Source organism: Cetorhinus maximus, chromosome 25 (genome assembly GCF_964194155.1).
Source record: "Cetorhinus maximus chromosome 25, sCetMax3.hap1.1, whole genome shotgun sequence".
In the NCBI taxonomy this organism is placed as follows: domain Eukaryota; kingdom Metazoa; phylum Chordata; class Chondrichthyes; order Lamniformes; family Cetorhinidae; genus Cetorhinus; species Cetorhinus maximus.
The window spans coordinates 33,354,791-33,377,676 of NC_135903.1; the positions used below are offsets into that span (position 1 = coordinate 33,354,791).

The 22,886-nt window shown below is 43.7% G+C and overlaps 1 protein-coding gene across 1 annotated transcript in view; it reads right to left on the reverse strand.

Moving 5' to 3' along the window:
- Positions 1–22,886, reverse strand: part of LOC144668038 (sodium channel protein type 4 subunit alpha-like) — a 91,573-nt gene that overhangs the window by 2,829 nt on the left and 65,858 nt on the right. The window contains exons 13-15 of the mRNA XM_078529769.1: positions 10,941–11,082; positions 9,153–9,250; positions 1,757–2,027 (exon numbers count right to left, since the gene is read on the reverse strand). Of these exons, the coding sequence (XP_078385895.1) occupies positions 1,757–2,027; positions 9,153–9,250; positions 10,941–11,082 (511 nt within the window). The remainder of the gene's footprint in view (positions 1–1,756; positions 2,028–9,152; positions 9,251–10,940; positions 11,083–22,886) is intronic.

Sequence of the window (22,886 nt, forward strand, 5' to 3'; positions counted from 1 at the left end):
ATGTCCATGTTGCATGTTAGCTATAGGAACCCTTGCAACAGATGGCCCACACTTGACTGTTTGCTGACCTGGAGCCATGGGCAGTCAGCTTTGCAAGCTCAGTGTCAGGGAGGTACACCATGAAGGTGCATGGGAGAAGTTTGCCCAGGATTGCTGCAACTGGTGCAACAAAATAAAAATAGGTGTGTGGCCTCCTTCAAAAGCAAGCACATTTCAAAGGCAGGGAGAAAACACAAGGAAAGGAAATCAGCAACTCTACTAAAACTCAATTGTCTGCACTATCCTGTCCTATTTGCAGAAGAACCTTCCAGGTACAGATCGGCCTTAGCAGTCACCCATGTACTCACCAGAACCCTATCATACACCCCAGATGATGAACATGGTCTTCTTCGCCTCGAAGGACGAACAAGAAGGCATGAAAGGATACCGGAAGATGGATGAAGTCTATCTCTGGTGCAGACTGACCATTTGATATCCTTTCATTTCTCTTCCTCATAAGAGGAGGGGATTCCTATTGAGCTTCCCTTTGCCCCAGTATCATGGAAACATCAAAGAAAATGGCAATGCCAGAACATTTGGCATAAAGCCTCCTGACTAACTAAATGGAAACAAAAAAAAAAATGAGATAAAGGCTCAGTAAAGGATAAAAGTGAATGGTATAGATCTTACCCTAGCAGCCAGGATGCCCATTTTATATGGTTGAGTAGATGAATGAGAGGCATAATGATATGACAGGAAAATGCATTAATATCTAATGTCATTAATTAGGTGGGTTGGTTTTAATATAATTAGCTGCAAGCTAACGGGTACTTCTAGAGCAATGACAAACCTGAAAAAATTTCAGGGACATTAAATGGATGCAAGTCACATGGAAGATGTCTCCCATTATCTTTCATAATTAATTATAAAATGTGCACCCATTAATGTAATAAGCTGTTACTCAGACGGACCTGCTGGGAAATCTATCCTAAATGTTGGGTTACAGGTAAAAAAGTTAATTTTTCAAATCTAACTTCAAGCTGATCTTTGGCCAATATTTTTTGTGAAAGCTCAGTGATCTGGTGATTTTGGATGAACAGCCATATTCCCCCACTCCAAGCACCATATGGAACTCCAACATGGCACTGGACCACTACACACCATGGCAAACACTGATGACACAATAAACATTCAGAATAAAAAATGGTCTCAGAAGCATGTATAGCCTTCATAATTATCTAGAAAGTCTTGTTATAGGAGGTATAGGTGTGAGTTAGTACAGTGAGTCAGATTCTGACGTTTCATGTCAGAGTCTAACTCAGGTTGAATTGGAAGTCTTCTGTCTGTTGCCATGAATTGTATTTGGGCAATTCCAAATTAATTCCTAATGCCATGAATCTAAAACTTAAAATGTCTGCAATTCAGCAATTGCACTTAAAGAGGCACCCAATAGCTGATGTGAGAAATAGGAACATGTCACACTGATGTAGTTGGTGATATTCTTTAGAGATTGAGGCTAAGGCCGACTACTGGGGTGGAGAAGGAGAGCGTCACTCCACCTGATATGGGAGTGCTTGATGCAATTAGGGATGGGTAATAAATGCTGGTCTAGCCAGTGATGCCCGCATCCCATGAAGGAATTAAAAAAAGCTCCCCCACCCATTAAAATTACTAAAATTAAAATTATTCCATTTCTACAACATTTGACATCACGCAAATGAGGGAAAAACTCAAAAAGCAAATTTCCAAAAGAAATGGATCTCAGCTTCTGACTTACCCACAATAGAAAGAATTACCACAACAAAGTCAAAAATGTTCCAGCCAATGGTGAAGTAATAGTATCTTAAAGCGACGATCTTGAGCACGCATTCACTGGTAAATACAACAATAAACACCAGGTTGATCCAGTAAAGAATATCAGTTTTTTCTGCGCTTTGGTCATCTGTTTCTACCATCATAGTCACCATGTTGAGACAGATGAGAATCATGATGAAGATATCAAAGGCTTGCTTGCTGACAAAATCAAAGAACACTCCTTGACATTTATTCTGGGGGAGGGCAGGAAAGGAAAAGAAATGAGCTGCCATTGTATAACTACTTAACATTGATTATGTTCTTCCTATTATGCCTGACCAACATTTATGCATGGCAGGAGAAGGTATAGATTGTAAGATAGTTTGAACAATTCTACAGACTTCATCGGGCATGTTCTTCAACGTATATTAAACCAATCAAAGTTTAATATCTAAACTATCAGAATAGAACATTTGACCCATCAAGCATGTCCCGTATACTGTAAGCATTTCCATTGATCCACAGAACTGTCCCCTCTTGCTTCCTCCTAAGCTGTAAATATGCTCTCTGCTACAACTTTTTCATCCTCTTCAATGGTTTAAAATCAAACCCATTGCACCATCTCTAATTCTTACTCATTGAGTGGGATTTTAACATGGTTGGACATATGGGGCTGAATTTTGCCGTTGGCGAGCAGGGGGCGGGGCCCTCTCACCGACGTGTAAAATGACGCGGGATGATGTCAGGTGGAACCTCCGATGTCATCCCGCCCCATTTAAATCTTCAGGAAAGTGGGGGCACAGCAAAATCAGCTGCGGGCCCGCTGACCTGTCAATGGCCAATTGAGGCCATTGACAGGATCATTAAAACAATTAAAGGACCTGCCCGTCCAACCTTAAGGTTGGCGGGTCGGTCAGGAGCCCCAGCGGGGAATAGAAAAAACATGAAACCTCATCCACCGGCGGGATGAGGTTTCATGTAGGGATTTAAAAAGTTTAATAAAGTTTTAGTGTAAATTATGAACATGTCCCATCTCGTATGACATTGTCACATGAGGGGGACATGTTAAGGATTTTTTTTTCTCTATTTTTAATGTTTTTAGAACTGTCAGCGATTTCCCTGAGGCAGCACTTAGCCACAGGGAGATGTGCGCTCTGTCGCGTGCATGCATGATAGAGCACACTCTCGCTTTTGGGGAATCCTCCCCTGCCCACACAGGGAGCGCATGGCGCTTCCCTCCGATGTCACGCTGGGCGGGCCTTAATTGGCCCGCCCACGTAAAATGGCGGCGGGGCTCGCTTCTCCGGCGGGGTTCGGCTCCCCGCCCGCCGGAGATTGGGTCGGGCCTGCCCGCCCAACAGGCAGAAAATTCTGCCTGTGGGTTTGGGTGGTTAAGTCCTGGAAAAATTCATGCACATTGGGAAGCTGGCTCCAACCTGTCGACTTCTGCATTTAACCCTGGGCTTATGCTGAATGTGTGCGAACCCTTCAGGAGAGGAGGGCTGTCAATTTCAATTTGTTAACCGCTCAATTACAGCGATATTAACATAGCTTTTGTAATTTAACTACGGGTCCCACAAGTCTCCCGAGCATCCTGGGACTCACCAGTTGAAAGCAAGGTGAGAATCCAATGGCAACTGAGGAGGCTGAAGACATGGCAGGGAAAAATAACAATAAGTACCAACATCGGAAGTCGGAGTGACTTCCGCTGGAGAATGGGGTGGCTGAACACACAAAATCTTGCGCTGTTCAGCTCATTAATTATGCATCCACGAGGAGCATGTTGAATCTCATGGTGCGGCGTGCAGGAACTCACCTACATAAACATTGTATGCTTTCAAGAAGGAGTTAGATATAGCTCTTGGGGCGAAAGGGATCAAAGGATATGGGGAGAAAGCGGGAGCAAGCTATTGAGTTGGATGGTCAGCCATGATCATAATGAATGGCGGAGCAGGCTCGAAGGGCCGAATGGCCTACTCCTGCTCCTAGTTTCTATGTTCCTATAACTAAGCTGGTGTCATATTGACATGAGCGTATCCATGTTTGAATGCACTTTACAGCCGTTTGAAAGCTGCCATGCCCACTAACTTGGTGAGTCTATGGTTGAAAGGACTGTACTATGTGGAGCTGCTTCAGGACGTGCGCTAATGGAATGCAATCCACATTCCACAGCAGCGGCATGTTGTCAAGACTATTATGTATTCCAAGGATGACCCCATCGTTAGGGTAGAAAGTGACTAAGACTGCTCCTGTGATCATTGTGAGATTTCTGCCTTCTCCTGAGATATTCATGCTGAGAATGATGGTGTTGTAGTGTCCCCTGCATCAAAGGATGAAGAGAGTCTCGATTGTGAAAACTAGTTGTGAGATTATTCCTCCTGGAAGCTTGTGGCAATGAGGCTATCACGGGCATGTCTGCCACATTGTGCCCTTGCAATAGCACCCTGATGTGGCTCATCTGAATCTTCATCCTCTTCAGAGTCATCCCCTTTTGTGCCCTTCTCGTCTGAGTAGACACATCGCCCTTCAATGTCTCCCTCAGGAAAATCGACCCCCCTCTGCAGTGCACGATTGTGCAGGGCGCAGAAAACAAAGCTGACGTGGGACAAGCTCTGTGGTGAATATTGGAGAGCCTTGCTGTCCGCTCCAAGCATTGGAAATAAATCTTCAGTAGGCCAATGGTTTGCTCAATCATAGAACTTGTGGCGGAATGTGCTGCATTGTACCTCTCCTGAGATGCACTCTGTGGGTGACAGACGGGCGTCATTAGCCATGTATTGTGGGGGTATCCCTTTGTCACCAAGGAGCCAACCCACTAAGCGTTGAGGCCCCTCAAAGACCTGTGGTACCTGGGAGTGACTTAAGATGTAAGAGTCGTGAGAGCTCCCTGGGTACCTGGCAGGTACATGTAGGATCTGTTTTTGGTGGTCGCAGATAATCTACACGTTGTAAGTGAAATCTTTTTCTGTTAATGAATCATGCAGGCTGCTGCCAGGGAGCTCCGAAGGCCACATGTGTGTTGATGGTACTCTGCACTTGCGGGGAGCCTGAGATCACATCGAATCCCACAGCACTAGCAACCTGGCTTGCTTCATCTATGCAGAACTGCACATAGTAGTGAGCTTTACTGTAAAGGGCATATGTCACCTCCTTTATACATTTGTATATGGCCGATTGTGAGATTCCACAAAGGTCCCCAGAGGAGCCCTGGTAGGATCCTGTGGCAAAAAAGTTTAGTGTGGTGGTAACCTTCAGAGCCATTGGCATGGCATGTCCTTTAAGTCCTCACGGCATGAGATCATCGCGGAGAAGGTCACAAATATGTGCTACTATATCCATAGATAAGCAAAGTCACCTCCAGCACCATCTTTCTCTCGGCTCTGGGTATGGGATGTGTCTTCTGTACACCCTTGGTCGTGCCAAGATCTTCATGGATGATGCCCCTCCTCAGGAGCATCTTGGGCTTCCTGGGGCACCACTGGCGCTGCCTTCTCAGGGCGATGTTCTTGCTGGAGCTACATCAATCAGCGATGGGCCCTTCTCCTCCTTATCATAGCTACCAAAAGACAGCGTCATGTAGAGCCTACATTCTCCACTCCTCCTTGTATCTGTAAATGGATACAATTGAGCAATCAAAGGTAGTTTCCCTTGAATGGTCTCCCTTCCACTCCACGGCAGGAATCCAGTCTCTAGCCCTAGACCTGCCCTCTGTGTTTAAATGGCACCCAGGCCACCCCTTGCAGGATGATTACATCCCTGAGGTCAGCAGGTGGCTGGGCATCCGCCTGCTCATTCACGACAGTATTTATTAGCGAAAGATGGTTACTATGACAACTTTGAAGTTTATTTTTACTATTTTGCTTTGGAGGTTTGTATGTCCAATTTGCACTCTGGAGCTCTGAAGTGTGCTGCTAATGCTGTGTCACTTTGGAGTTCAGATGAGGGTCAAGATGACTTAGCAGCAGCAACAGCAGGAGCAGAAACAGCAACAGCCTACTGCTCACAGGCCTGCAGTTCCACAGGGGAAGAGAAGAGAGGAGAGGTGAGCTCTGTGAAGGACATACCTGGCATGCAGGGTCTATAAGTAGAGGATAAGCTTCCTCGATATGTTGCAATACCAGTGTCTCAGGGGGCTCAGGATGTTGCGTCAGGTATTGCCAGATATTTGCAGCCTGCTGGAACAAAACCTGCTGCCAAGTGGACCCTAGTGGCCAGTGTCTATCGGCGTCACACATTGAATGCTGCATGCAAGTGGCTGCTCTTTCCATGGACAAGGACATCATGGCAAAGGCCTGTGGCATTATGCCACTGATGGTTGAGATGGAGTCGTCCATATGTCTGAAAGCACTGCGATGCAGCTGGATTGCCTGCCAGTACATTGCACATTCTCTGCTACTGCAGGAGAAGAATCCCATTGGTTGCCGGCCCCTGAAATGAAGCATCTATGTCCAGCTGAGTGGAGCTTGGAATGTCCAGCAACCTCTAAGGTTGACTCTCCGCTGCTGTCCCCGACTTTACCATCCTCTTTTGCTAACATGTAATGAATGAGTTACCAAGTGAAAACTCAACTATCTGTCTTATTAGTTCCAGCAAAGCATCTGTGAGCATCTGAATTGCTGTATGGTCTGCACAAGCCCTTTGAGTGTGCAGCCTGAGAGGAAGTGATCTCATCTGAGTAGTTGTGGCCCTCATCCTGGACTACCTCCTGAGGAGTGCCTGAAGGTACCACAGACGATTAAAAACATAAATCAGAGCTGTAAAGCATGTTTTAAGTGATCTTTAGGGGAGAATTTTCCCCCCGTTGAGGGGGAGACTTCTGCGGGGACGGGCACGAACCTGATTGGCGCCACCGATGGGTCTGCATCACCATTTTATGTGGGCGGGCCAATTAAGACCCGCCCAGTGTGACGCGCATCCGGAAGTGCTGAGCACTCCTTGCGCGGGCAGAGAGGGGGGGATTCCCTGAGTCGGGGCTTGCGTTTTATGCTGTAGTGAAATGGTGGTCGGAGCCCGATTGTGGGCAGCAGTAGGCTTCCCGACGGCTCCCGGGCACGCCCGCCAAGCCCACCCGACCGCTGGAAAATCCTGGCCCAAGTTAACATGAGTGAGTGGTATACACACATGAGGTTATCTGGTATCTAATTCTATCACCAGGTAGATGGGTAGGCCCCATCTCAGATGGCCAAGCTTGCCGAGACTCCACTGATATCCAGTGCCTCCTTCTCTGCAGCTATCAGTTATGAGACGATTGGAGGGCCACCTTCACTTCTCTGTCTTTGCCTCATGTTCTGTGCTCTCTTCTCCTGCAAGGAGGGAAATAAGAGATCTAACAGTGCAAGTAATGACATGTGTTGAACAGATGGATGGAGAGCATTTGTTGAGTGGGTCTTTACGGGAGATGCATGACATTGCATAAGGATGAGGGTGAGTTTCAGTGGTGGATGGACAGATAGGGATGTGAGGATGTGCATAGATAGAGAATGATAGGTGTATCTGCAAGGTGAATTGGTGGTGTGTGGAGTGATTTGCTAGACTAGACTTGAGCAAGCAGAGTGAGGGGGTTTGGAGTGTTACACACATCAAGACGTAGTTGAATGTGCCACTCCACCCACCTTTCTTGCCCTGCTAAGGCCATTAAACCGCTATTCACATTGAACCCACAAAGTGTGCCACCACACTTCTGCTGCTGTCCTCACGGGTAACCTCTAGCCATATCTTCTTTGCTTCTCCAGTGTGCTTCTTCCTCTCATCAGTAGGGAGAGTATCTACCTGAGGGTTCTTACAGTCCCTGGCAGCACATCCAGGGAGACATCACTAAAACGAGGCACAGCCTTTGAACATCTGGGCTCTATTCTGCCAAGTTCTTATGTTGTTCTTCTACTGCAAACTCCACTAAATTGTATGTTTGCCATGTCCTTGGAGTTGAAATCGCCACATGTGGGTCATCATCACACCCATTCACATTAATTGATCAGGAAATCTGGAAATTATATGGCAACACTTGAGTTAAAAATCCGCTGACAGAGACACTACACCTACTTTGGAGTTCCCTACATGCTACAGAACTCCAACCCAGCTTCCAGTACCTTGCAAAGTTAAAATCCAGCCTATTCTCAAACACTTCTCAATGTCAGTGTTGTGCTGTATCAAGCCCTTAACTTTCTCAATTTACAAGATTGCAAGGGTTTAGCATTTGTAATTAATTGTAATTAATCAATTATATTTGCAGAGGAATGTAAGTATAATGTGCTTGTAAATTGACTGGCAGATTTTCAGCAATGCTGTAGGACATTAATTAATGTTTAGAAGGTTTTGAAAAGAAATCAAAGGTCATTTAATTAATGGCAAAGTTCAATAAAATTGGCACAGACAATTGCGTTAGAAGCTAATGATTCATTTTATTAACAAAGATTAATTGGCTTTCTCAGATAGGCTGGCTGCTGGGATCTATACAACAATGGCCTGGTGAAGACTGCCTCCTTCTATTGTATATTGCTGGCAATGTAGCTCAAGATGAGAACTGAAGAGAGTGAGGCATTAAACCCTCATCGCAAGTCTATGCTGCTGAATCTTGCTGTTTCAGTGACATGAAATTAAGTAGGCTGCATATGTAAATGTCAGCTTGGTTCAGAAGTTATATTCTCATTTCTAAGTCAGAAAGTTCAAGCCCTACTTCAGGAACACATAACAGATAGGCACTTCAGTGCAGTACTGAAGGAATACTACACCATTATAGGATCCATCCATGAATAAGACTAAACTGAGGTCCTGTCTGCTCAGGTGACACTATCTGAAGAAGAGCAAGTGTCCTGGCCAATAGTTATCCTTCAATTAACACCACTAAAACAAATTATATGATTATTTGTCCCATTACTCTGGGTGGGCTCTTGAGTGTAAATTGGCGATCATATTTGCTGACATGACTGCAGCGATGACAAACAAAAGTCACTCATGAGTTGTAAAGCACTTTGGGGTGTCCTGAGGTCAGGAAAGGGGTTGAGTACATGCAAATCACTGTTTTTGCTTCCTTCGTGGTATTATCTCAGGACTGGGCAGCAGAGCATACACACATCACCCCTCCTATCAATACCATTGATACTCCTTTTATCAATACCATTGATACTCCTCTTATCAATACCATTGATACTCCTCTTATCAATACCATTGATACTCCTCTTATCAATACCATTGCTAGAGCAGCACTGGAGGGAACTGCCCAAAATGAAAAAGGAGATTAAAGAACTGTTAAATTTGGTGCACATATTTCCTCTGGTACTTTTTCCCAAGCCATACAGGAGGAGAGGTACTTTGAGCAGAACATACACCTCATAGACTCTCCATTCCCTTCAAGGTTCATTGATACCTGGCTTAACACTTACGTTTGGTCTTGGGATAGGTTTTTGCGGTTTCTTCGAGCCAAGCTTCTTCATAGCATTGTAGTATTTCTTCTGTTCTTCTGTCATAAAGATATCTTTTCCTCCAAAGTAAAGATGAGAACACTTACAATTATTTGATGAAACTTTGCTAATATTCAATAAATTCAATGAAAGGCAAAGGAGTGTCCTAGGATCATAAGACATAGGAGCTAGAGTAGGCCATTTTGCCCCTCGAACCTGTGACACATCTGACTGTGATCTTAACTCTACTTTCTTGCCTGTCCCCCATTATCCTTGACTCCCTTGTAGATCAAAATTCTGTCTAACTCAGTCTTAAACAGATTAAATGACCCAACCTCGACTGTGGAGTATAATGTGGGAAAATGTGAAATTGTCCATTTTGGCAGGAAGAATAAAAAGGAAGCTTATTATCTAAATAGTGAGTGATTGCAGAGCTCTGAGATTCAGAGGGATCTGGGTGTCCTAGTGCATGAATCACAAAAGGTTAGTATGCAGGTACAGCAGATAATTCGGAAAACTAATAGAATGTTATCATTTATTGTGAGGAGAATTGACTACAAAAGTAGGGAGGTTATGCTGCAGTTGTACAGGGCATTGGTGAGACCACATCTGGAGTATTATGTACAGCACTGGCCTCCTTATTTAAAGAAGGATGTAAATGCGTTAGAAGCAGTTCAGGGATGGTTTACTGGACTCATCCCAGGAATGGGCAGGTTGTTTTATAAGGAAAGGCTGGACAGATTAGGCTTGTATCCACTGGAATTTAGAAGAGTAAGAGGCGACTTAATTGAAACCTTTAAGATCCTGAAGGGTCTTGACAGGATGGATTTGGATAGGATGTTTCCTCTTGTGGGAGAACCTAGAACTAGGGGTCATTGTTTAAAAATAAGGGGTTGCTCATTTAAAACAGAGATGACTATTTATTCTGGATTATTTAGTAGTCCCTACATTGACTATGTACTTCTTATTTAATATATTTGTTCTCAGAAATTGGCTGCTGCTGGCAAGGCCACATTTATTGTCCACTCCTGAGGGCATTAAGAGTCAACTGCACTGTGTGGGACTGGAGTTATGTGTAAAGCAGACCTGTTTAGGTTGGCAGGTTCTCTTCACTGAAGGACATTATTGAACCAGTTGAGTTTTTAATGACATTCCAGCAGCTTTCATCTTATCTGGTGCCAGCCTACAAACTTACTGAATTTAATTTCCCAACTTTCCATGATGGGATTTATGCCACAACATTCAAACTTTATTTTGCTGTAATTTTTTTGCTCCTGGTGGTCATTTACATTAGTTTCCTTTTTCAGTAGTTTTTCAAAATAGTCAACAGACAATCCCTGGTCAGGAACAGCACAGCTAAATGGAAAGTAAAATTATTCTGTCTCCAACAATGCAATTAACACCAACTCAGAACAGCACATCCATTTTTTTTCCTTTTCCCATGCCAACAATTTAATAGCTTTCTGAGTTTAGTGTCAAACTATAGCAGCATTGTCGTGCCCATCGAGGGCTTGATTGAGCCTCATTTCACTGAGGACTAACAGGGGAGACTTTCATCCCATCAGTCTGGATCAGATTTGAACAGAGCAACCATGGGTATTGTATCTCAATGACCGTATCATTAACCCTAAAATGTAATCACCCATCCCATTCATATGTGAATATAAAATGGTAAATGGATAGGTTATGAAATGTGTTTACATGTTATCCATGACTATGCCTAGTTTAGGTATTTAACTCTAGTCACTGCAGAATGCAAAGAAGAGATACTTATCTTTTTCTTCTGTTGGTTAAAATTGTCAATAATTACACCGATAAAGAGATTGAGGGTGAAGAATGCCCCGAAGATGACGAAGATGACAAAGTATATGTACATGTAGAGATTAATTTCATAGGATGGCTGTTGTTCCATCTACAGAGGAAAATAATCATTTGTCAACACTTCACAGAAACAAGGTCGCTTCTGAACTTGTGGAAATAAAAACTTATTGGGCGGAATTTTACGGTCTCGTCGCGACAGGGGGAGACTCGTAAAATACGACGAGCCATTCAAAAGTCCATTGACTTTGGCGGGACCGGAAAATGCTGCCAGCGGGAGGGCTGTAAAATTCCACCCATTATCACAGAACTTCATTCAGAAAGACCACCTTGACCTTGAGGATGGGAAGGGTTTGGTGGGGAAGGATAGGAAATATACCTGAGAAACATAACCACTTCTGGTACTTGGCATCTAATCCTGCCCAGGTTACAAGGAAATAATGACCTTCCCTCTCTCTGAATGGTCAACATTATGACCCACAAACACAACCGAAGAGCTGATTAACTGGGCACTCATCTCACAACTGTTACCAGGAACTTGCTGTATACAAAACTGTTGTTGTGTTTGCTTACGTAATACCAGTGACTGCACTATGGGGCAATTTATTGTATAGGAAGTGTGAAAGGAGTGGATGTTAATTCAACAATCCTAGTTAAAGACTACAGAAATAGGTAGTACCTCAAATCTAAGCGGCTAAAACTTGGATTTAGAAAATGTTTAATCATCAAATTAATACCTGTACGTCAAGAATATCATATTTCAGCCAGGTATCAAGTAATGTACCTCCTATCACGTAGAATCCAGCTTTCCATCAGTCTCATTATCCCACAAGTGCACTTCCTGTCACTTGAGCTGTGCAGTAATATTGGTCTCAGGAGCAAAGAGTTCCTACAGACATGATACCAGGCTAAGGTTGCGAGTGGGGCAGGGCTGATGGGGTCTAGTCATTTAGGGCTGGATTTTATCATGGCCTTCAGGTGTCAGGGATCGAATGGGGGTGGGGGGGTGCACAGCAATCCTTCTGGAGGAGGTCTCCTAATTGACCGCCTCCACACTTGCCATCTTATTAAGGGCCGGCAGCTCTGGAGCCTCGGCAGCCACCACAGAGAGGTGGTTGTTGTTGAGGAAGTTTGGGGATCATGAGGAGGCCTTAACATGGAGGTGTTAATTATGAGGAGTGAAGCTGTTGGGTCCGTCGGAGCACAGGGAAAACCCCTTTGCGTGAATTATTTGGGCTGTGAGGGCTGCCTTTCCTGCTGTCCCAGCTTTGTGGACAACTGCCTTTCAGTTTTCTATGTTCTCATGATCACACTTCACTATTAAGAGTTTTACTGTTTGCCATGTGCTTCCTTCACAGCCTGGAGCCATGAACTATACACTTTAAGTAACCTTGGATGGAGCCTCTGACTCCGGTGGACCCCTAGTCTGCCGTAGGGAGGCCACCTCCATTGAGCTGGCAGCCTCCACATGTGTCAGTGGGTTTACTGCACTTGCAGCAAAATGCCAGCGAGGCTGCAAAATCGCCTCCAATTGGGGCCTTAAACATCTTAATTGACTGTCCACTCATAGCTCGCCCCAGGAAAGTCCAAGACGGTGGGAAGGTGTTAGGGAGCATCCTGGCGTGGTTGCCCCTACTTTCCTGATCACTTCACCTCCAGGTCTATCACCACGGAGCTGGGAAAATTCAGTCTGCAGTGTCTAGTCATGGTACTCCAGTCACCAAGAGGTATGGGACCAGCTCGGTGGATAAGGTGGCCTTTTCCTGCCTTTCAGTTTTCTATGTTCTCATGTTCACACCTCACTGTGAAGAGTTTCACTGTTTGCCATGTGCTTCCTTCACAGCCTGGAGCAATGAGCTGTACACTTTAAGTAAACTGTTCTCTGCTGCAGCCAGCCTATCACTGAATGCCTGAATCTCTTCATTTAAAGAATAGCTTTGTAGAAGTTTGAAGACTTTAACAAGGATTCATACCAGAAATAATAATGAAGATTAAATGAAACATACAAATAAATGTAACCAATTCGGAGGCAAATTCAACCTTAGTGACAACACAAACAAACATTATTGGATCCGCTACCCATTATACACCCAACCAGTTCTGCCTTTCCACTGACTTCTACAGTCAGGTAAATCAGCCACGCTATATTTCAGTGGCTAATTTGTTGCCTTTAGTTTTATCCCCACCAAAGCTGAATTTTATTTTTTGGTGTATTGAAGTTCAACGATATTTTTAGTTAGAATGTGTGAGGAAATAATCATGGCCTTAATCTTTATAATCAAGGAGGCTGAGGGGATCAGAAACTCACCTTTCCACGTAGGGAAGGGAGAAATTGCGATTTTCTGTACATGGCCATCAACATTACAGTAAGCAATTTCTCAGCAGGCAGTCACCTCAACTGCGATCTTGGTCCCCAACATTCACATCCAAATCGAGGGACTTCCCCTGATCCATTTCAATGAGATCAGTTCCCAAGACCCCAGACGGGTCCATCCTGGGATGTAGCCAGTGTGGATTTTTGGGACCAGCATATTTTAGTATTATAAGATTATTAGAACAGTATGGCATGATCTTCTATTCATTGAGTCAAAAGTCACTTTATCTGTCACTCCCTCATGTGTGCGGCATTTAGGAAAGACTGTTGAGATTTTTATTGAATTCAAAATTCACCATCTGCTATGGTTAAATTTGAACTCAGGTCCCCAGACCATAACCCTGGGTCTCTGGGTTACTAGTCTAGTGACAATATCACTCCACCACCTCCTCCCTAAAAACAGGATGGGGGAGGAGGCACTTCTTTCTAGCCGGAAATGAACCAGCGACCTAATGAAAAGACTGTTGATGAGCAATTGTACAATCAGCCCCTTTAGATCATTGGTAATTGGCACTAAGGCCCAAGGAAGAAACTGAATTAACGTATATCTGACACCATCCTAGACCATGAAAGTGACACTTGAGTGATTTTCAATCCCCTAAATACTGTGAATCACTGACTGACCTGTCTTCCTACCGATCACACCTTGGCACCACTGATACAAATTGCACAGAATGATGAGGGAGGGAAAGGGGAGAAGGAAAGAACCTGCATTTATATAATGCCGTTCACAGCCTTAGGGTTTCCCACAGCTTTTTATTGCCAATGAAGTACTTTCGATGTGAAGTCACTCTGCGTTATCTAGGAAACACAATTATATGAAACACAAGCCTGGAATTTCAATACAATGAGAATACTAATCCAGCAATTTCTGTTAATACCTTCCACTGATTGTAACTGTGCTAAGTCCTGCTTTCTGTTGGTCTGCACTTCAACTCAGGAACAAGTGCCAGGAAGTAGGCAGTGAGTGCTAATGCTTTCTTCCCTGTCTTTTAATATAAATAGCCACAATGGTGTTGCGGTCTAAATTTGCACTAACTGGCAGAAAGACTGGGTGCCACTGGGGACGAATGGGTCAACACTCTCATTTTGGACATAAAGAAGGCCCTGTATCATTTGAAAAATTGCCTTACATGATGGTTCTTCTCTTATTAGATTTTGACTGTGGCTCATGATATAGTTGGCATCTGAAAAAGCCATGTAATGGGTACTTTATAAGGTAAAAGGCTTTTATGTTTTACTAGCATTTAAATATTTTATATGCCACAGAAAATCTATTAGACATGATGGAGGGTTTAAGTGGCAGAATAAATCACCAGAGAGTGTTACAGCTATATTCATTGCATTCATGATACTGTCTAACAGATTTAAATTACTGCCAGCAGCATCATTAATAGGGCACCATACTGGGCCAAACTGAGTTGCCAGCAGCCCTGATATATCACAGTTATCTATGGAAGCAGCCTAATGGTCAAATAACCACTTTCCATCCTGTGGGTTGAAAGTAGCAGGAAGTTGAAACCAATCTCTGGTAACACCTTTCAGCACCTAGTTCATGTGATATTAATGTTGTCACACTGTTTTTATTAGTAATGATTTAAAACATTATCTTCTTCCAGCCTGACTTTGCAACAGTTTGGAGAGAGACCCTTTCCTAACTGAACTAAGCAAATTGGCCTTCGGAGTGCTGCTAAGGAGACAACTCATTTCAGCCAAACCCTGCTCCTTATGATGCCGGCTAATCTTATCAATGGGTCTTTAGGTCAGTTTAAGCCTTTGAATTCCACTTCACAATTTGACCTGATTGTTCCACTAGTAGAGCCAAGTCCAACGAAAAGATCCATGAAACTTCAGCAATATCTTTGAGGACCACAAGGCGGCCTTGGGAGCTGAGTTTAGGTTACCAATGACAAATTTGAATATAGATTTAAAGTGGAAAGAGCAGAAAAATGGATAATACATTTATTTACATCATAAGTAAAAACAAATTAAAATAATTGATTCAGTAACTAATCCTGCAAAATCAAAGTTAAAAAGACAGGACATTATTGGGGAAAGCATTCTGAGGTAAAAACATTTTACAGATACATTTTGATTTCAAACTTTGAAAATAAATGCACCAAAAATTTGCACCGTGCTGGCACATTCCTGTCGTAACTCGAGCAGGAGCGTGTTAGGATTTCCATAAATTAGGTGGCCCAGGTTGCACCAGATCCTGGCCTTGTTGGGGCTTATATTTGAAAGGGTGAAGCCTTTGCCTTCTGTGAGGTCAGTGGCACAATGGGGCTGGAGCTGGTGAGTGGGAGGGACTTCCTAACACCAGGAGTTCTCATATCTGCTAACAACCATCCCCTTTGGGCAGTAAGCTGGTGAAAGCAGATTGGCCAACTCCCTGGCAGCAGTGGGGCCCAACTGTGAGTTCAAGTTGCTAGGCTTAGCTAACATACGAACAATGAGCAGGAGTAGGCTATTCAGCCCCTCGTGCCTGCTCCGCCATTTAATAAGATCATGGCTGATCTGATAGTAACCTAAAAACTGCATCCCACCCACCACCAATAACCTATCACCCCCTTGCTTACCAAGAATCTATCCACCTCTGCCTTAAAAGTATTCAAAGATTCTGCTTCCACCACCTTTTCAGGAAGAGAGTTCCAAAGACTGACAACCCTCTGAGTGACAAAATTTCGTCTCATCTCTGTTTTAAATGGGCGACCCCTTATTTCTAAACAGTGACCCCCAGTTCTAGATTCTCCCACAAGAGGAAACATCCTTTTCACATCCATCCTGTCAAGCCCCTCAGGATCTTATATGTTTCAATCAAGTCACCTCTTACTCTTCTAAACTCTAGCGGATACAAGTCTAGTCTGTCCAACCATTTCTCATAAGACCACCCACCCATTCTATGTATTAGTCTGGTAAACCTTCTCTGAACTGCTTCCAACACATTTACATCCTTCTATAAATAAGGTGACTAATACTGTACACAATACTCCAAATGTGGTCTCACTAGTGCCCTGTACAACTGAAGCATAACCTCCCTACTTTTGTATTCAATTCCCTCACAATAAATGATAACATTCTATTAGCTTTCCTAATTACCTGCTGTACCTGCATACTAGCCTTTTGCGATTCATGCACTCGGACACCCAGATCCCTCTGCATCTCAGAGCTCTGCATTCTCTCACCATTTAGATAATATGCTTCACTTTTATTCTTCCTGCCAAAATGGACAATTTCACATTATACTCCATTTGCCAGATCTTTGCCCACTCACTTAACCTATCTATATCTTGTTGTAGCCTACTTTTGTCCTTTTCACAAATGACTTTCCTACCTATCTTTGTGTCATCAGCAAATTTGGCAACCATCCCATCCATCCCTTCATCCAAGCCATTTATATAAATTGCAAACAATTGAGGCCCCATCACTGATCCCTGTGACACACCACTCATTACATATTTCCAACCTAAAAAAGACCCATTTATGCCTACTCTCTGCTTCCTGTTAGCCAGCCAATCTTCTATCCATGCCAATATGCTACCCCCTATACCATGATCTTTTATTTTCCACAATAACCTTTGATGTGCCACTTTGTCAAACGCCTTCTGGAAATCTAAGTACAGTACATCCACTGGCTCCTCTTTATCCACAGCACACTACTTCCTCAAAGAACTCCAATAAGTTGGTTAAACACGGTTTCCCTTTCACAAAACTATGTTGACTCTGCCTGATGACCTTGAACTTATCCAAGTGCCCTGCTATAACTTCTTTAATAATAGCTTCTAAGATTTTCCCTATGACAGATGTTAAGCTAACTGGCCTGTAGTTTCCTGCTTTCTGTCTCCCTCCTTTTTTGAAAAATAGATTTACATTTGCTATCTTCCAATCTAATGGGACTTTCCTTGAATCTAGGGAGTGTTGGAAAATTAAAACCAATTCATCAAGTATCTCACTAGACGCTTCTAATAAGGCCCTAGGACGAAGTCCATCAGGACCCGGGCTCTTGTCAGCCCCCGGCTCCAACAATTTACTCGGTAACATTTCTCTGGTGATTGTAATTTTCCTGATTTCCTCCATCCCTTCCATTGCCTGGTTTATACCTGCTTCTGGGATGTTACTTTTAACCTCTATTGTGCCAGGTGATGCAAAATACCTGTTCAATTTATCTGCCCATTCCTTGTTTTCTATTATCAATTCTCCAGACTCACTTTCTATGGGACCAAAGCTCACTTTGTTAACTCGTTTCTTTTTAAAATATTTATAGAAACTCTTACTATCTGTTTTATATTTCTGGCCAGCTTTCTCTCGTACTCTACTTTTCCCTTCTTATTGGTCTTTTAGTCATTCTTTGCTGTTCCTTACATTCTGTCCGATCTTCTGACCTGCCACCAGTCTTTGCACAATTATATGCTTTTTCTTTAAGTTTGATACTATCTTTAACCTTTCTAGTTAACCATGGATGGTGTGCCCATCCCTTGGACTTTCTCTTACTCGTTGGAATGTATCTATTCTGTGCATTCTGAGATATCCCCTTAAATATTAGCCACTGCATCTCTATTGACCTATCCCTTAACCTAATTTACCAATTCACTTTAGCCAGCTCAGCTTTCATGCCCTCATAATTGTCCTTATTTAAGTTTAAAAACATGGTCTCGGATCCACTCCTCTCTCTGTCAAACTGAACGTAAAATTCAATCATATTGTGGTTGCTGCTACCTAGGGGTGCCTGCCCTATGAGATCATTAATTACTCTCATCTCACTGCACAACACCAGGTCTAGTATAGCCTGCTCTCTGGTTGGCTCCAAAGAGTTTAGTCCCCAAAGAATTTTCCTATTTTTATTACTTGTTCTTTTACAAAGGAATCAAGGAGGCCAGAAAACCATTTTTCTGGGTTTGAGGGGAGGCCTGGCACCTCATCTTCCCCCAGATCCAGGAAGTAGCCCAGCTTCCTCAAGTGACTACCCCTGACATGCCCCATGTGTAATAAGAGGACCTTCCTCCAACCCGTTACCTACAGCAGGTCAGTGCTGGCAATACCAGGTGGGTCCTTATTGAGGATACAGCTATTGCAGATTTTTGTGACAGGTAAATGTTAGATGTATAGGATTATTACTAGAAACCCATTCTTTCTGATTAGAGAGTAGCTTTATTAGTGTAACATTAACATTTTCAATCAATAAATTGAAACTTTAAAAAATGGTCTGGCTCAGCAAGTGTAGAAATTTGTTGAATTATAACAGACTAGGCTTAATATATAAGCATCAGCAGGAAGTGTATCTGGTGCTTCTCAAGGAGTCTCACCATCAATACTACCATTAAAAGGCAAACTTTTATCAAGAACTATTATTTTTTCTGCTCAACGTTAACATTTAAAGAGTGTTTTATGATGATATCATCAGGGAGAAGCCACTGAGCTCAGACACTCATTTAAAGTTTCATTAAAACTGAATAGTTTTGGTAAGTGTCTCAGTACATTGTATTAGGTGGCATAGTAATAGCCAAAAGCAATTGTAACAGGGCCAACTCTGTCATACTCTTCTAGTCAATTGGTGAAGGAAGAAACTCCAGTCTTTACTTGGAATAGATTTTTTTTCATGGAATGAAACATTACAGACGTATATCTCCTGACTCCACTCCTGTGTCAGTAAGTGTTTCTTTATATTCTTTTATTTGAATATACCTATTAAACAAATTAACTAATAACATCCCCTTAAAGGGGCACTGAAATAAAAATCAAAAACTTTTATAGACACTTATCAGATTAAATTAAAATGTTAGTGTTTCTTTATATGCTGTTTTAAATAAAAGAGTGAATCACTAAAAAGTCGGTGGGGTGGGGGTGGGGGTGGGGGTGGGGGTGGGGGTGGGGGTGGGGGGGGAGGGGAGGGGGAGAGAAGCAGGAGGGTGTGGTGTGACAGCCCCAGTGTTTCTTTATATGTGACCAAGTAATTATCCAATCAATACCCTCCACCTGTATGTACACTTAACCTTAATTGATATAATTAACAAAATCTCTCAGAACTTTAAACCCAATAGTACAGGAAGAATTGGAGACATTGTGTTTGGGAATTCTTCACTTTCTCATTGTTTCATACAACACTGCCTACACTTCATTAATGCTTCATTGGTTCTAAAGCATGTGTAGAAAGTCCTGAGGATGTGAAAGGCACTGTATAAATTGCAAGTTCTCTCCCTATCCATAACACTTCCATCCAGACTGTAGTCAGCATCAGGTCAGCTGCATTCAAAGAGACGAGATCTACAAGTGGTCCAGCTATTAAGGACTGCTGGAAGCCATCATCAAAATTAAAAATAAAAATACTTATCTGAATCAGGAGCCAATTTTGACTGCATGCACGTTGCTGTGTGGGCATCACATGTCAATTCTGTCATGTACTGGAACCAAAAAGAATTCCAATCCCTCAACGTCCAGCTGCTGTGTGGCTATAGGCAGGACATCATGCAGGCCAATGCCCAGTTTCCTGGTAGCAGTCATTGAAGCTATCATTCTGTGGCAGTCTAGCCACACCAGCTACATTTAAGCCACCATGCCAAAGGGAAGGATGGCTACTGGGTGACAAGGGCTATCAGGAGACAGCATGGCTCATGGTTCACAACTCACACAGCATGTATACAATAAGAGCAATGCTGTTGCACAAAAAGAGACAGAGCACACAATTCCTTAAGCAATGCTTTTGCTGCCTGGAAAGCTATGGAGGAGCCCTGCAGTACTCGGCTGAGAGGATTTCAAGATTTGTGGTGGTCTGCTGCATGTTGCACAACATTACAACCACAAAGGGCACCGGCTAACAGGCAAACAGCTGAGGAGGAGAGACGTGAGGAGAAGGAAGAGGGTGCTCCCACACCGACAGTCTCTTTCTGGCAGTGTTGTCTATGAAGAATTAATATCAGTGCGATTCCAGTAACCACAACCTCAATTCACCATTCACCAACGGTCCCACACTCCTTACCTTCCCTGTCACCGACTATCACAGCATCCTCTTGGCCACAATATAAAACTACAAGCCACCACATAATAAAAATTGCAAATAATACTTGTAAATTTAATCATGCCATATATCATGCACAATTTGCTGAATCTCCTTTGTGTCTTCCCTTAGTGCCTGTCTTCCATGTGTCTTTGCCTGCCCTGTTGCTCCTACGTAGTGCCACCCCATTGGCTGCAGCATGAATGATGACTTTCTGTGGAAGGACCTGCAGATGGTCTTGCAGGATGGCCCTCGAGCTGTTCTGGGCCTTCCTAACAGCACAGTAGGTGTACCTGCACCAGATGGACTACAGTGGTTCAAGAAGACATCTCACCACCACGTTCTCAAGGGCAATTAAGGGTGGGCAACGAATGTTGGCCCTGCCAGTGATGCCCACATCGATCCCATGACAGAATAAATAAAAAAACAAATAAGGCCTAGCTTCAGACTGAATCATCTGACTTGGGTGGCAGGGGTCTGGGGTTGGCTGGCTGTCAGGCAACAGCAAGGACATTGGCAGAGTGGCAATGCTGGTAGCACAAATGCTGTCATCCTGAGATAACACAGCAGGTTTGTGTTCCATTGGGCCATTGTCATTCCCTCGGGGCAGTGCCTCAGCAATCCTAGTAATCTTTTGGAGGATAGATTGCTGGACCGCTGTGCCACCCTGCAAGCCCCTTTGAAAACTGGCATCCACTGCCATGGCGGTAGCAATTTGAGCTTGCGTGAGAGCAATCTGAGCTTCCAATGCAGCACTCACACACTTGCTGGAAGCTACTGGTGCTGCAATGGAAGCTAAGACATCAGTCATTGGACGCTGCATCACGGTTGGGTCCACAAATGTGCTCATGGAGTTGGCCACCATTTCCATGAAGGAAAGGACGGGCTCCGAGCTCTACTCAAAGCCTTGTGCCAAGTTGGTTCCAGATTCCTCCATGTTCCTTGAGTTTGAAGGCAGGCTTTCTGGCATGTTTCCCACTGCACCAAGCATTTTGTTATGCATCCCCATCAGCCTCCTTCTCTCGCCTGCTCCAAAGTCCTCATCTAAGTTTCTAGCAGCAAAACTCGTGTGCAACAACACCCTCTGGCGAGCTTGCACCTCTGGTATCTTTGTTCCCACCCCGCTGTAGATTACTCGTGCTCAGTGTCTCAACACGTGCAGATCCCAGCTCTAATCTATCCTCTAAGATATGTGCATTGTCAGTAACTGAGCTGATGGCTGTGAGTGTGAAATCAAGCGATGGCATGTCTTCATTATCACACTCTTTTTCCTCCACTGCCTGACCAGATTGCTCTTCTCGGATACCTGAAAGGTAGCAAGTACAAGCATAGCGCGGAATTTTATGGCCCCATCGTGGTGGGTGCGTGACTGGAAAAAGAGGTGACTGACTTCAGCGGGACCGGAAAATTCCGTTGGCGGGACAGGCTGTAAAATTCTACCCATAGGGTTGTGGTGAGAGGAGGAGTAGGGGTAAGTAAGAGGCTTACACCATCTGCAATTTGTAAGCCAGAAGAGAGTGGGATAGGAGAAGGACGACTATGTATGAAGGTACTGTCATCTTAAATGGTTTCAACCCAACACTGGCCTAAGCGTAAGCAATAGGTATTTCAGTACTAACCAGCGCTGGGAATTAGAGCATGCAGGCATGCTTTTCCTTTCCAGTTTGTACCACCTTCTCCTGCAAAAGAGGGGTAAGTGTGTCAGTGAATGTCATGAAATCTGTTTGTCTGATGTATTTGCCATTGTTGAAATCCTAGCAGTATGTGCAAGCTGTGAGATGTGGGGTGTGCGGCTTGCAATTGTGCTAATCATGTGTGGTATATGAATGTAAGGTATGAGTCCTAACTGGTAGACGAATAACGGGGTATTGTGAATTGAGACATCTCTGAGGTTAGTGCTGCAGTTAGCATTTTAAAGCATTTGAAGATGCATTCACTGCACTGAATTTCTTGCGACTCCGCATCCAGGTGCTCAGGGCTTGACTCCTGGCATCAACCTTCTCAACTATCGCTCTCACTTGACTGTATGTCTGGTGAACCCCCTGGTCCCTTGTAAAAACACATCTTTCCTCCCTCGCACCTTCTCCATTGAGACCTTCAATGTAGTGTTGGAAAACCTTGGAGCCCACTCTCTTCCATCTTGTGCCATTTTTCCCAAATCAGGTTTAATCCCAACACCTGCTCCAGCCAAATACACCTTCTCTTTAAGAGTTGCAGGCTACTTTTAACCAATGCTGGCTAGCTGTAAAAGCTGCAAGGGAGTTCTGATTTTGAGCCTTCTGCTGATGCATGTAGCCAGTAAACAATGTGGTTAGCGCTGGTTGCTTTAGGTAATCACGCTAATGGGCAGGTAGTAAGAAGCTGGCCTGCTGCTGCATTTCAAGCAATGGGCATGAATTAATAGCACAATGCGATCCCGTGCAAATTTTAGGGACTATCCATTTTCGCAAGATCTTTATCAGTGCTTTGGATAAAGGCACTGGGGCAACGGTTCACCAGTTTACAGGTAATCCAAAAATTTGCTTAAGTGTAA